The sequence below is a fragment of the Ammospiza caudacuta genome, chromosome 6 (genome assembly GCF_027887145.1).
Source record: "Ammospiza caudacuta isolate bAmmCau1 chromosome 6, bAmmCau1.pri, whole genome shotgun sequence".
Lineage (NCBI taxonomy): Eukaryota > Metazoa > Chordata > Aves > Passeriformes > Passerellidae > Ammospiza > Ammospiza caudacuta.
The window spans coordinates 52,135,766-52,151,351 of NC_080598.1; the positions used below are offsets into that span (position 1 = coordinate 52,135,766).

Consider the following 15,586-nt stretch of genomic DNA (forward strand, 5'->3'; position numbering starts at 1 on the left):
CTCTTGAAAATCTACCTTATGCAACACATTTCCAGGGTAAATACATTAGCAGTTCAGTGTTTCTTTAATTTTTGCACAGAAGCATCGTTTCTTTTTTTGTCAGATCACATTTTGTAACACAATATCAATCTTGCCATACCCATGTTCTAGACTGTAGGGATTCTGCTGTAATTATGTCAAAAAATGAAATACTCCAAAATCTGATTGACAGCTTGATTACAATAATGCATGTGACTAAATTGAGGGTGTGCTAGTGTAATGAAGGAGAGGATGTCAGTGGTAATCAATTGTATTTTTGTCAAATTTTGTGGAGCATTTCTTGCTCTTGGGTTGTAGTACATTGAAACCAAATGAGACACCTAGTGGTAACACTTTTTTAGAGTTTTTTAGTGCCATTAGAGACTGGAGAAAACCAGTTCTTACCCAAATCATATATTTTGTTACATGTCATGTAAATATGATGTAGACTAGCATGGACATGAACACCAACACCATGCAGTGCAGTAGCATGACAGGAAGGATTCCATGCCATGCTCAAGTATAGAATAGCAGATCTGTAAGTACTTTTTCTTCTCCAGACAGCTATTTCTCTATAATAAAGCTTGCCAGAAGACAGACAAGTATGAATTATAATGAATTGCAGTGGTTTATTTTTAATTTTCATTGTATTACATTTCCTTCCAAGGAAACAGTCAAAGATTTCTGCCTCTTTTACTTTACAAAGAAAGTTTGTATGAGAAAATTAATTCACCAAAAAAACTATTTATATGAATATGGATTAACTTTTGATATTAAAAAGGATGAAATATGCTAATTTTCATTAGCTTTTTGTTTTTTTTTCTCTGAACAACATGCTCCTCAGACAAAAACTGCTGTCTCCAAATCTTATAAAAGATCTTAGCTGTTTTAGCATGCAGTTTGTAAGTAAAAATATTACCTAAATGATAAATTTCTAGTGCTGTCTCTCATGAAACTGATGGATAAATGCAGAGACAAGAAATTATTATTTCCTAGATTTAAATAATTCAAGGTGCCACACAGTATAATTGACTCAAAACTGTGTTCTTCATAGGTCTGCTGATAACTGCTAACCTTGATATTTTGCCTGCACATCTCTTCCACAAGTTTTACTGTCCTTTCAAATGTCTCCCTTACAACTGCAAAATCCATTCCAGGCCAATATTTTTCCCTTGACCCAGATTTTATTCCCTTTTAACCATCTGGAACCACTGACTTGTCAGAAACCAGGTTACCTATATTTGTTCTATTTTGGGGAGTCAGGAGACAGGGTAGCATAACTAACAAGGCTTTTGAATTTATTTGGTATTTACTGACTGTAATATCCTTGAACATGTGCTATGTTTTCCTCTGTATCTGGGTAACATTCAATAAGCTTTGCTTCTTGGCAAGGTATAGTTGGTAAAATATACAAATAAAATGCAATCTAATGTAATAAAGTGAAAGATAAAAAATATATAAAGCTGGCACACTCATTTGTTTTCTGTGAAAAGAACTGAAGAGATTGCTAGAGGAAGTAACAAGTACATGGTGATTCTGTATTTTTCCCAACACACAAATGCATTTTCAAAAAGTAGCAGAGAGATACTATTTCTTCCACTTTCAAGCAAAAGAGTTAATACTGTGTTGTTTAAAAATCCACTGTAGAAAACATATGACAGCTTGGTGACCTTGGAAGTGATAGTGATGTTTTTAAGCAGTGGGAAATAGGGAACTGTAGATAGGGAATACAAGGCACAGAGCTCTCCCTGTTTGCATCAAAACAGGGTTTTAAAAAATATAACCTCATTCTTTTGTGCATTTTTCTAGAGCCAAATCACCTTAAGAAATCGCTATTTGATCAGGAAGTCCACAGCTAAGTATAAGCTCACCTCATTCAAGAGATCTGGATCCTCTTAGCTACAAAGAATAGCAAATAATAAGTTTATGGAATTCTGGTTTCTAATTTAAATAGCATATAGTGACAACACTACTATTTAGCAGAGAAGTGTTTGGAGGTATGCTAATGACCACAAGAAAATTTCAAACCTCCATAATGTGCTTTAATCACCAGCTGGAGATCAAAAGCCACCATGTGATTTTATACAGCATGGGCAGCTTCCAGAACTGCCTTACATGGAAAGAGATCAATGGTAAAATTGGTAGATACAGCAGAGCTTTGCAATAAAAGCGTTTTATGTATCTTGTTCAAAGTATTTAAGTGCCTTTTAGATCACTGATTGAACCATAGACATTATAAAGTGGAACCTTTTAATACCAAAATAAATTTGCAGAGTAAAATTCCATTACAGGAAAAAGCATTGCACTGCAGCAGGACAGATAATAATTCTTTCACATGTAATGGAATATATGAAATGTTTGATGATAAACAGAAGTTCTTTGCATTGTTACAGTTGGATCCTATGCACTGCTGTTTGTGTGCATGTATCTACAGTGTAGGATATACACTGCCCCCAGATAAATTGCATTTGTACCTATAAATATCACTCTAACTGGGATGGGGGGAGACACTTCACAGTCAAGACAATTCAGTCATTTAAGTAGAGGAAAACTGCCTATGCATATGAGTTTGGACCTTGACCAAAGGAAACATAGAAATGCTTTAGAAACTCATAAAAGTCCTCTAATTTGGATTAATTTAATGCACTTCAAACAGCTCTCATCTTAGAAGCTTCAACTTATTTAAAATTATTTCCCTTAAAATCATGTGTCTGTTAGCATCAAAACTGCCAGGAAAAAAGTGAAACTTCCAATGGATCTCACTGAGTAGCTTTTCTTTCACAGTGTTTTCATTAAGTCTTCTAATACTTCATCTCCTTTCCATTGAATTATTGGGTACTGTTTAGACTGGATCTCTTCTACCCCATATTCCATTCCTCTTTTACAAATTAACTACTTGGGGAATGAATACAGATGATATTTTAAGAGCTGCAAGATTTAAAAGTATTTTTCCTGCCTCAGCACCTTCATTTTGAATTTAAAATGTTTTGAAAAGTATAATTAATAATGTCTTTTTAATTCATAATAGAGAATTAAGAGTAAAGTAAACCAGGTCCTACTTTGAGATTTGTTAAAAATTTCCTTTATCACTTCAAGCTAAGCAAACTTTACCTAGCATCTCTATGTCTGATTCTTCATTTGTAATAAGGGGTAAGTATTTATTTTGCTGCAGTGATTCTTTGTTAAGTTCTTTAGGAAGTTGACCCTAACAAAAGTCAATATTGTACCTTTATTTGGTGAGGAACACTTAGATGATGGTCTTATCTCATGGGGAACATTTTAGACAGATGTGTAGTAATTTCACTGAGTAAATAGATAGTCTCATCAAATTGATAAAGTATTCAAACAGTTTCTTATTCACTGCATTCTGAAGGAATTAATAAACAAAAATTTATATTCCTTTCCAAAAATACAAAAGTTAGTAGAATTTTTAAAGACACCTGGAGAGATTGGCAAAACCAGTTTTGTTCCTATCTACCCTTTAACAGCACTCAGACACAATCAGATGTTGTACTGGTCTCCTAAAATACACACAAGCTCTGAGGTTACTGGGTAGATCACTTTAAATTCTCTTGAAATGTATATTAATGGATAAACAAGACAACTCTGGAGTGCCACACTGATATTCTTAGAGAATAGTGATTACTCTTTTAAAGCTTAATAAAAGCACATTAGATGAAAAAAGGCACAGCCTTAATTTAATTTATATAACCTCTTTCCTCTGAGGAAAATAGTGTGAAATGTGAATGGGAGGACAAAAAGTGAGTTTGCAGTGAACACATTTTTCCCTTAGTGTCAGTATATTCCCACTCAGGGTAACAAGGGGGTGTGATGGGAAGTATAATTCCTTCTACATCAGAGTAGGTGCACAGTGGGTGCATGGCAACAAAAGGTTCTGAATCAAAAACTTGCTCCTTGGAAAGTGATCATACTACAGCTCTTTTTCAGACTGTTTATGGACTCTGGCCACAAGGTTTTTAAGAAAATCTTCTGTGGTCTAGCCATTCATGAGATCTGCAATTTGAAGAAAATACTGTGATTATTTTTGATACAGTAATGTCTACTCCCATCTGCGGTCCTCAATCCCCAGTTAGGACAGCTGAGTGCAGTGCATGTGTACTCTTTTATCAAGTATCTGGGGTGGCACAGTCTCCCCATTCATTTGGGAATCGTCTACTAATTTTTTTAAATTATTTTTTATGGTTTTAATGCGCTGTGTGTAGTATGACATGGTGCTTGAGCAATGTATATGCATTTTTCTTCTCATGTTGCAAAGTAGAAAAATAAGATTGCAGAAAGAGAACACATACTGGAATTATAAGACATTAAATTCTATAAATTTTGGAAGAATGGAAATGTGAAGAACATTTACTTTAGAACTCGAGTACTACATTCTATTAAATAAAAATATGATTCACATGTGATCCACAGAAGTGGAATATTTATTAAATTTCTCATTCAATTTTCTCTATCAGCATCTTAAAATGGTTTCATGATCCCAATAATTCAATACTAAAGAGGATGGTACTGCAAGTGAAATGCTATCGTGTCTGGTAGTGTGTCACCATGATATTTTCTGAAAAATCCCTTTGCCAGGACTTCTCTCCTGAGAAGCCTCAGAGGAAAAGAAAAACAATAATTATCTGCTGCTGTGGAATGCAACAGGTGCATCTTTGATTGGTCTCATGTGGTTGTTTTTAATTAATGGCCAATCAAAGTCCAGCTGTCTCAGACTCTCTGGTCAGTCACAGGATTTTATTTTCATTCCATTCCTTTCAATTCCTTGCTAGTCTTCTGATGAAATCTTTTCTTCTATTCTTTTAGTGTAGTTTTAATGTATAATTTTCTTTTAATATAATATATATAAAATAATAAATCAGCCTTCTGAAACATGGAGTCAAGATTCTCGTCCCTTCCCTCGTCCTGGGACCCCTGCAAACACCACCATATTCGTGTTCTTCACTCAGTCCAAACAAACTTTTGGTCTTTCCTGTGAATAGTAATACCCTAGAACGTACAGAACAGTTCAGATTCTTGAACATCTCTAGTAGCACCTAATATTTAAAAAATAAATTTCTAGTATTCTTAATGTGGACCAGGTGGTCAAGGAAATCTATGTATTCTCATGATGAACATACCACAGAATGATACTTCTTTGTTTGAACAAAGATAATACCTTGGTACTATTTAGTACCTCTAAAACTGCAGCATGTCAGGACAGTGGCCATGAAATCATAATGCATTTTAAGAGTTTGAAACACCCAGTAAAATAACAAAACAAAATGATTGTCCTGTTATTTTCCTGCCTCATCCCCTAAATTCCCTGGCTTGCTCCTCTCTCACTTCCCAGCTGGGCAGAATCAGGGGTGGATGTGCGGACATTTGTACCCGACAGAGGAAGGAGGAGGAATCACCGTCCCTGGAAGTGTTTAAGGAAGGGCTGGGCTCAGTGCCCTGCTCTCGTTCCCCTGGTGGTGTTCGCTCTGGACTCGATGATCTTTTCTAACCTTATTGATCCTGTGGTACCAGCTTGACAAAGGCCTTCCCAAACTCGTTGCACCATAAGAAACCAACGCTTCTCATAACTCTCAAAATTGTTTCACTGAAAGGAGCTGTGAAGCACTAGAACAGGCTGCCAAGGGCAGTAGTGGAGTCACCACCCCTGGAAATGTTCCACAAACTTGAAGATGTGGCACTTAGGCACGGTTTTGCGGTGAACAGGGGTTTTAAGGGTCTTCTCCAACCCAAACGACCCCATGACCGCAAAAGACTTCAGCTCTTGGCCCATCTCGGGCCGCGGTGCCTGTTGGGAACTGTAGTCCATGTCGGGCCCTCCTGCGGCCACTTGCTGCGGCTGCGGACTACATTTCCCAGTAGGCATCGCGACCAGGGCTGGACGGAGGCGGAGGGCCGCGCTCGGCGGCCCAATGGGCGCGGGCGATGCTGGGAGGTGGCGCCGGGGCGGGCGGGCCGCCGGGGCCGCGGGCAGTGCGGGAATTTCGGACCGGGAGGAAGGAGCGGCGCCGGGCCCGCTCACCCAGAGGTACTTGGAGCCAGCGGCTGCCTCTGGGCCGCAGACGTTTGGGGTTTTTTTTGGAGGCGAGTTCTGGGGCACTATTTCTCATCCGTTTCGCCGTGCCGAGCATCCCCGGCCTTTCTGGCGGCTTGCGGGCGGTTTTCCCCGCTTCCCTCGCGGAGGAGGCCGGTGGGACCGCGGGGCCCGCCCGAGCCTTGCTCCTCCGCAAGGGCAGGGAAGGTCCCTTCCCTTCCCTTCCCTTCCCTTCCCTTCCCTTCCCTTCCCTTCCCTTCCCTTCCCTTCCCTTCCCTTCCCTTCCCTTCCCTTCCCTTCCCTTCCCTTCCCTTCCCTTCCCTCTCCCGGCCCAACCCGCAGCGCTCGCTCAGTTCCACCCGTGGGCTTTGGGCCCCGCCTTTGCCGGCTGTGGGCTCTAAAGCTCCTTCGGTGGCCGCGGCCTGAGTTGTTTTGCTTCCTGTGTTTTGTTTTTTTAGCACTAAAGGTAGGCGGAGGAGGCTGAGTAAAAGCTCTGCTCTGTGCCACTTCAGAGGTTCGTCACCTTCGGGATTGTCTCGGTGTGGCATCACCTTGGCTGGGAGGCATTCCTGAGTTTTGCTTTAAAGTAAACTTTTTTTTTTTTAAACACAGGCCTACAAATCACAAAAATCTGCGATTTTAGGATCAGGGAAGGCCTGGTGTGTAAGAATTGGGTTAAGCTGGTTTCTATCATTGGTTGTGGTTTTTCTTCAGTTCCTATTTCTTTTTGACTTCCTTGTTCGAGACTTCAGCAGTTGCACACAGGGCGAACTCTATTGTTCTCTTTAGTTTTCAATTTATGCTTAAGCACTCTAAGAACTGTAGGCTTTTATTAATTTGTAGGGAATCCATGGACCCTTTTTATGGCTAAGAAAAATACAAGAGCTGTTGTGAAGCTTCCTGTAACTTACTGTGTCAAAGGTCTTGTGCCCTCATCTGTAGGAACAAGCTGCCCACTAAATTCTTGGGGAAAATCCCTAAGTGAGGTAGGATTGCAGGATTCCTGGTGAATTTCAGAGCTGATGATTTTTATACAGTGTGCTAAATTATCAAAAAGCCTTTAAGTGTCTCACTCACATTTTGCAGTTGGTATAGAGGTGAGGTGATTTGGAGTGACATGATTTGGTACCTTAAAATACTGGTTTTTATTGCAGCAAATGAGTGATGATTAAAATTTTCAGAAGAGCCTTAAATAACCTTAGAAGAAACTTTAAAAAAAGTAATGTATTCTTGAGAAAGCAATTTAAAATTAGTAGCACAGTAATTCCACTTGTAAATGACTATATCCTACCTCTGAACAAGCTGCATTCTGAAATATTAAGTCATCTTGGTTTGTTTAGCAAAAAAGGAAAAAAGGCATTTCCTTGGTCAACTGTGCTGCTGTTGTGATTACATATTTCTCAGTAATTGTGGTCCACAATTGTGGTATTTATTGATTTTGTCAAAAAAGATTTTTTAAAAAAATTTTTTGAGAGAGAACTGCAGTGCCCTTCTTGTGTGAGTGCCATTAACTGTCCAGTATCTTAATCAGGAACTTTGATTGGAGAGGTTTTCACAGACAGGGATCAGCCAGTCACAAAATGTCTGAATTTATGCAAGAAAATCTTTGTTCACTGGTGTGACAAGTCACTGACACATCAGTTATTTTTTGTGTTTATCCTCCCATGAATCAGGAGTCTTTAAGTGTCATGTTCTTTCTTCCCAATTCCTTGAGCAAAAACTTAGTTTTGTTTTCTCCTTGTCTTAATTTTTTTTTTTTTCAGGCGGACATGGATTTCTTGCTTTGACTAATGAGCAGTTTTAATGATACATAGATTTCAGGTCTTGCTGGAACTACCTGCTCCTCTAGGAGCACAGGTCACCAGCTCCATCAGGGTTGACAATGAAAATACATCCTCCTAAGATAAACAACTGTAAAACTTACAATTTCCAGAAAATAAAAGAGGAAGATCAGGAAATAACCAGTATGACTTGACACACAGCAGAAATTCCTTCAAAATAAATTTGTTTTGTATTCATTTCAGAGTTTTGTTGATAATGAATGGCAACAAGAATTGAGAAGTGGCTATTCATATTTATTCCAAGAGTTCAAGTATCGCTTAAGTAGCAATTGTGGCAGGCAACATTTGTAAAGATAACACCACTGATATGCAGGCAGTGGTGCTATCTCAAGTACAGTGCATTCTGTTTCTTCCAAGGTGTTTTATTAGGTGGAAGCCTTTGTAGTACTTACTAAGAGGCTTCTGGAGAGAGTTTAGACAAATAGACTTCTGTTACTCATACTTGTTAGTAGGAAAATCTTTGTTTTGAGCACATTGTAGCAACATAAAATGCTGCTGTTTACAATCATGCACCTTGAATATTGTTCTTGTCAGGCACCTTAGCTAAGTAGGGTCAGGTCTGACACTTGAATGATAGTACAGTACTTGACATCCATGGCACTGTTTCCAAGGACTTCAGCATGATTGCAGGAACTAATGAATTTAACTTCACAATACCTGTGGATAGAAAATATTTCCTTTGTTGATGGAAAGAAGTATTGAGAGGAAAGTTTATGATTTTTTTTTCTTTTCTTTTTGAAGGGATGGTGGTGGTGAATTTTTAGAAGTGATTTTAGGGAGAAGTAGATGGCTTTATTCCAGTTCTGGAGTGTACAGTAGACAGCTCTATGTCATGTTTGTTGGTGCATAAGTTTCTTCACAAACCCCTTGTGTTTACTGTATTATGATTTGAAAAGCATATAGAATGATAGAATTTGCACTCAATTTAAGTTGTCTGTAATTTTTTTTATTGTGGTTTTTTTCTAGTTCTATCTTTTCATGTAGAGAATTTCTGCTGTGTCCAGGTGTCTTTGGTGTCAGTCAATCGAAGACATTTGAATGGATTTATCCAAATACATGTGAAAGCATGTGCAGCCGTTGCTTAAATATTTCCTTGGGTAACAGCTTTTTTGCAAGAGCTTGAGTGCTCAGCATTGTGCATGCTGCCCATTGCAAGCGATCAGTGTTTGGCACCTATGGCCTGCTGATAGTTTGACCAACTTGTAAGTAGGCACAGTGCCATGTTAACAGATGGGTATGAATACAGACAGCCAAGAAACCATGTATGTGTATCTAGTGTATTTGTTAAGGGCAGGGTTCCCAGCTGGGGACGTTCAAACTTATGTCCATTTTGAATTTTTGCTTTTATGGATAAAGGAAAGTTGTCATTAACTATTTTTTTAAAAAAAATAAATACCTCCAGGCATACAATTATTGACCATGTTAAACAAAATAAGCGGGGGTGTGGAAGAAGAGGGAAGCACCAGCTCTTCCTTTGATACTCTTGAGGAGCTATTTTAAGTAAATTTAATTCCTTTTTAAGCAAGGCTGCTATCAAGAGTCTCGCTGTGAATGTCAAAGATGTGGAGTGTATCAATAGCTTTGTTTCACAGGCTTGCTAGCCTTATTGTAAGAGAGGCCACAAATTTTTCTTTTACTGACAACAATCTGTCCAGCATTTAAGCACCTAAGTGCATCTGTCCAAGTCTTGCCCAAATTATTTGTAATAACTCAGAGATCAAGGGGCTGCAATCCTTCAAGCCCTCTGCATGGCTCTTATATTGACAATAAGTTATTTCTTAGCCTGAGGATGAGTGTGCTCATTTTGGATATGTTTTGGTATCCTTTAGATGACAGCCTGTGTAATCTTGTCCCACATCTGAGTCACTGGGCAATGCTGCTGATTTTTGCAGCATTTTTTGTTGCCTTATCTGAGTCAGCTTTGGGGCTCCAGGCTTCTGGTTTATTTCATTAGCGCTTCTAATAATTTCAGTCTGCCCTTTGTTTTAATCCATTTCCTGATTTAGATGTCCTGTGAAGCTGCCTAAAGGTCTGCAGTGATCTTTCTGGCCTGCTCTTGTAAGTGATATGTAGGCTTTTCTACTGCTCTGTTCTTTCTGACACTTTGACACCATTGCTTTCTCATTGGTATGTCTTATCTGAGCTGGCTGGAATTGTCGTTGGTGCTTGAAAGTCTCATTTTTCTCCTGTAGAAAATCTGGATGAAAGATCTTTCTCCAAGACAGTAAACTATGTATCACCTTGAAGAATAAAAAAAAAAAGACAAAGGGATGTAGAGAGGAGTTTCTTGAAGAGACTGTGGATAATGATGTGGGTATAGCTAGTCTTTAAATTTATGTGTAAGGTGTGTCTTGATAGCAGGGAAGAATGTTACTGTATGGAAGTGGAAATACGGAAAAGTAATGCAGAATCAAAACATCCTGTTTTGTGATAATGATGAAGCTTATGCAATGTAGGTATTGATAAATACCAATATCTGTCTGTGATGTGAGTATTTGATAAAAGTTTCTCATTTAGATATAAGTAATGTATTCACTCTTCTCAAATTACCAAGGACCCTAAAAAAGAAGAACTTTGGCCTGGAATGATGCACCTTCTTTTCTGTTTTTATGCATATATTGAGTGACTCTGATGTCTCCAGACTTGCTGCCAGAGTCCATTATTCTCTGACTAGGCTCTTTTAGATGTTTTATTTATAAAGGATATAACATTTGAAATCAAATTTACTTCTTTGAAGATAATTGATGCTATGTGAGATTTCTGAATTAGGAGAGTGATATAAAATATATAAATGAAAACAATACAACTGGTAAGTTTCACTTGGCAAAATAAGCAATTGCAATGCACAGTTCAGTCATGGTACTGATGCAATTCTCATTCCTGGTCTCTGTAGTATGTGTTTCTTTACAGCTAAGAGGAATTCCTCATATTACCACTGAAGACTTGCAGTTTTTCAGTATGCAGGTTTAACTTGGGAAAACTGATGAGCTTTATTTCATAAATTTACTTTTTTCTAAGTTTAGACCTGTGAGTTTTGTGATTGATTGAGTGTGATAGATTCTGAGATCTTTTTAGCATGTATTATACAAGGTCTTGTAATAAGTTTCTCTTGTGAAGATTTTTGCTGTCAAATTTTTTTGTGATGCCTGGAAAAAGTAGTTGTTTCTCACTTTTAATTCATGCTGATGAAACTGCTTATTGCATTTCTTTTCAAGTATCTTTGTAGTAACAAATCAGTGCTTAAACAACCCATTCTTTTTTGTATTTCTAACAGATTTCTATGTAAAATAAGTTGGATCAACATGTAACCTTTTTTTAAAATTTTTTTTCAATTTTCACTCTCTCTAGGGAAAATGCCCAAGAAGAAAACAGCTGGAAAAGCCCCTTCCAAAACGAAACTTGCTGAATTGTTTAGTCTGGGGGAGGTTCTAGCAGACACAGCAAAAAAAGAATGGAAATTAGGTGTCCCTGTAGGGGAGGGAGGCTTTGGACGCCTATACCTTGGTAAGTGCAGCTACCTTTGATAATTCTTTAAAATGGAGAGTAGATGTTTTTCCCCATTCAAAACAATGAAAAGTTGACCCCAAGTTAGAAATATGGATATAGAATGGTATCTTCACATGAACTTTTCTGCTAGAACCTTAGCTTGGGTCATGGTGTTGGAAAAAAAAGATGGAAATAGACAAATGGTTGCTTTAAGCACTAGTTTTGTGAGTTTTCAGTGGTAGTTCATTCTTTTTAAAAATCAAAATCTTTATTACTTTTTAGCCATGGAAAGGATAGTTTAGTATTTATTTCAATTTGAATTTTGGTCTGTCTGAAAGACTGGATTTTTGCATGATTGTCTTTATAATGATGAATTCTGAACTGAAACTATCAGTGCATATATCTGGAGGCTACTGGTCAGCCAATACTTGGACTGGTTTTGACTTTGGTATTGCTTTTATTTTTTCATTGCCTTCTGAACTTCTAGCATGCCATATACTTTTTTTTTTAATGTAATCAGTGCTAAAAACAAATTGAAGTGTTGAACTTTACAGTTCAGAGCCTCAGTTCAGGTCTTGTTTTGCAATTCTGTTGCAAGGAAAACTTCTAAAAGTGAAATAGTGTTCCATACTTAGTAGCTCTTTCACTTGGACAGATGAACAGATAAGAGAGGTCTTGAGACTTTTCTGCTTAATTTACTCTAGTCATTTTTCAAACATTTCTGAAGGGATGAAAGTTAATATGGTCATTATAATATAGTCTTCCTCATCTTGGGCAAAAGGTTCTGCTGGATTCATACTGAGTTGGAAAACAGGAAAAAATCTGTCCTGCTTTTAAAATGAACAGACTGCAGCATAAGTGGGTTAAGGAGAAAAAAACAGGACCAGTGGGTGGCTTTTTGCCAAAGAAGCTTTCAACTTCTTACTCAGCCTCACTCAATGAGCTACTAAATTTACTAGAGTTCCAACTCGAATTCCTGCTTTGTTCAAGCCAAAGCTTGCTCTGCTTCCCCATTATTTGCACAAAGCTGTGACCCTGACTGTTCCTGTACTTTTTACTTGCCTAACTTGATGTTCTTCATGTCTGTATCTTCTGTCATAAATACCAACAACTTAGTAGCAACAGAAGGTCACTTTTGGATATGTGACCTGGCAGCATGGAATTTATTTTTCTTCTTTATGTTCACAAATTTGTATGTTTATAATAGTCCTAGAAAGCAAAAGAATCACTGTTGAATAGGAAAAAGTTACTGGATTAAAAAACAAAAAAGCCTTCATTTAATAAACAGCCTGTACTCCTCAAAAAGAAGGAAGAATGGAAGAATGCAATATCTGTAGACAGTAGCATTCACATATACTGTGATTGTCTTACCAAAGGCTAAGGTACTGCTCTGTGTTCATGTCAGCACTAGTTACTTTGTTGTGTGTTTGTCCATCCTGCATAACAAGTGAGTGTATGCTGTCCTCTCCTACTACTAATAAAAGCTTCCTTTTTAACAGCTGATGTTAATTCTTCAAAGTCGGTTGGCAGCGATGCCCCTTATGTTGCAAAAGTGGTAAGAGCATTTGAATCTTTACTTCTCAACTTGAAAATATTTGTTCTAGAATGGAATGTGTAATTTAAAACATCTTCTGAAAATGATGCAATTGCAAAGTGCTGTTTGAAATAAAAGTGTGGGGATACAGAGGAATGCTGCTGAGAATTGGGACTCCTGTGTGTGAGGAACATCATGATAGCACATCAGTGGAGTTGAAAAGGATCCGTGAAATGGATCAGATTCTGTTTCATTTGCTTCCTATAAACAACACAGATATCACCAAATGAATGAAATCTGTCTAGCTTTTGGAGAATTTCTGTGATTCACCAGTGAGTCTCTGTGAACTGTTGCTCACCACTGGATGTTGATAAACTGACAGATGGCTCACGACAAGAAAGAAAGAAACAGCAAAACTTTAATTCCTGAGGTCTCCAAAAAGTTTTCTCATAAAAATGTTTTTTCATAAACCACATACATCTTCTAATTTGTATTGAACCAAAATAACATTGACATAATTTTTAACCCTAATGATTACAGAGAAGAAAAAGCACTGTTGATTGTTTATTTTTATCTCATTGTAGCAAATAATCAAAATCTTTTTATTACTTGAAATTTTCTTATGGTTTTAGGCAAAAAAAAAAGAGAATTATTTATTTGGATTTGGCTATTGCTCTTCCTAAGGTATTAAGTATTTTTTCTTAAATTTTGCCAGAGTGCCTAGATATGGTAAGATCTTAGACAGTCTTAGTAAAAAACAAGGACTATGGCAATAGTCATAGTAGATCCAGAATCCTTCGTTTTCTTGGTGGTGATTCTGTTCCTGCAATAAAAGTAAATACCAGAGAACTGTACAAGAACCTCACAGCGTAGAAGATTAGTTTTTCAGTGCAGTTCAGAACTGCACTGTTTTAACGTTTTATTTATTAAGCTATGTGATGATTCTGAAATACCTTGCTACAGTAGCCAACCACTTTGTGTACATGTTAGTGCTTTTAACATTTGTTCCTGAAACTATAAGGTTAGGTTAAATTAGAGTAAAATACATTTTGGTTAGTATGTGCCTTTAATCTTGGTATTTACATCTGCTGACTAAAGGGAAATAGTAGAATACTGCTTTTGCTCTGTTCAGGCAGATCAAAGGTACAGTTTGTGATGACCCTCCCTCAGAAATGTTTTCCTTTGCTGAAAAAAGCAGTGCTTGCTAAGCAAATGTCAGACTGCCACACTTTCAACATTGATCTGCTGCTGCTGCTGCTGCCTTAGGTGTTTGTGGGCAGGAATTGCAGACAGAGCAGGAGCCCCAGCCTGCAGTGGTGTGGTGGCCAGCCTGTCCTCTTGAGGGTGGGGGTGTCCATTGTGCATCTGTTCTAGAGGCAGATAACAGCAGTGGCTTGCCTGGGAGAGGCAGTGGCTTCTAATTACTGGCTCCTGCTGAGTCTGGACTGATCAGGAAGCAGGGCACTGTCTCATTCCCATGGAAGAATCTGGTTTGACTTGCTGGGAAAACCATCAGATATGCATTTCTTTATGCTGTGTGTAATTGCTGTTACCCTCTTTTCCTGAGTTTGAAGCCCATCCATCTTCTTCTCTTTGGGCTCTTAAAATAAGAGTTGCCCCAACTTTTGGGTTGCTCCTGTGCTAGATTCACTTTGTTGCAGCATTTTGTAAATACCTCCATTGCTAATATCCCCGACGACTACTCAATTTTAATTTGACTTTCATAATTTTGTCTTTATGGCAATAAAGAGTAGCCCCAGTCTTTATGCTAGCCTCACAAATGACCCATAACATATTATGCCTCTACAGTCTGGTATAACACAACTTCAGATAAGAGCCCATTTTCTGATGCCTGGGTGGATTCTGGTTTTTCCATCAGCTGAAGCAATGTGCTTAACAGCTTTGAACAATTACTAGTGTTTAACAAAATATGTGCTTCTATAGTAACGTTCTTCAAATTAAGCTATTAGAGCAGGATGGAAATTGTCTTAGTCTTTGACATATCCTCATAGTATTGATGTCTGAGCCGTATGAAATGAATCACAGTTTTTATTAAAAAAGAAATGCTTTTTAACATGTGGACTTTTCAGATGTCATTGTTCAGGAGTGGATGCAGGGTTTAATTACACTTCATTACATTGCTGACTGAAAAAGATCAGAATTCTTAAAACACTACTTGAAAATTGTTAGGTTTTGACACGTACTCCTTAGTCTTTCATTTTGTTATCTTTTTGAATAAGACTTTAATTTCAGTTTTATAAGTCATGTATTTAGAATGACCCTGGGCATAAAGCTGTAGAAATTTGTGTTTGCACTCCTTCTGAGCTATTATGGCAAATACTGGATGCTGTGTAAGCTTTTTTTTAGCATCATATATGCATTTCTTTATCTGTAGGTAGAATTAATGGTATTGTGGGAAAACACCTTCATGGTCAACATAAAGATCTGGTCTGTGGTTGAATCATGTATCCATTCTCCAAGCATGAAAAGATGGCAGATTTTTCTTTTTGACCAGAGAAAGATATAAATTTTCAGCACTGAGGCATAATTTTTTTGGGAATAATTTATTTATGGATAAATAATGTAAGGACTTTTAACACCTACTTTTTTTTTTCTGTATTTTAGTAGGAAAGCAACATTGTTGAAATCCATGTAAAT

At 37.6% G+C, this 15,586-nt stretch overlaps 1 protein-coding gene across 2 annotated transcripts in view; it reads left to right on the plus strand.

The window, feature by feature from the left end:
- Positions 1-5,987: 5,987 nt before the first annotated feature.
- The window catches only part of VRK1 (VRK serine/threonine kinase 1), a 31,519-nt gene continuing 21,920 nt past the window's right edge, over positions 5,988-15,586 (plus strand). Inside the window, exons 1-3 of one of the 2 annotated variants that reach the window (XM_058806741.1) lie at positions 5,988-6,061; positions 11,257-11,412; positions 12,894-12,949. In XM_058806741.1, the coding sequence (XP_058662724.1) occupies positions 11,262-11,412; positions 12,894-12,949 (207 nt within the window). In that variant the 5' untranslated portion in view covers positions 5,988-6,061; positions 11,257-11,261. Of the gene's footprint in view, positions 6,062-10,175; positions 10,219-11,256; positions 11,413-12,893; positions 12,950-15,586 lie in introns of those variants that run through there. The other variant, XM_058806742.1, reaches the window with a different exon arrangement.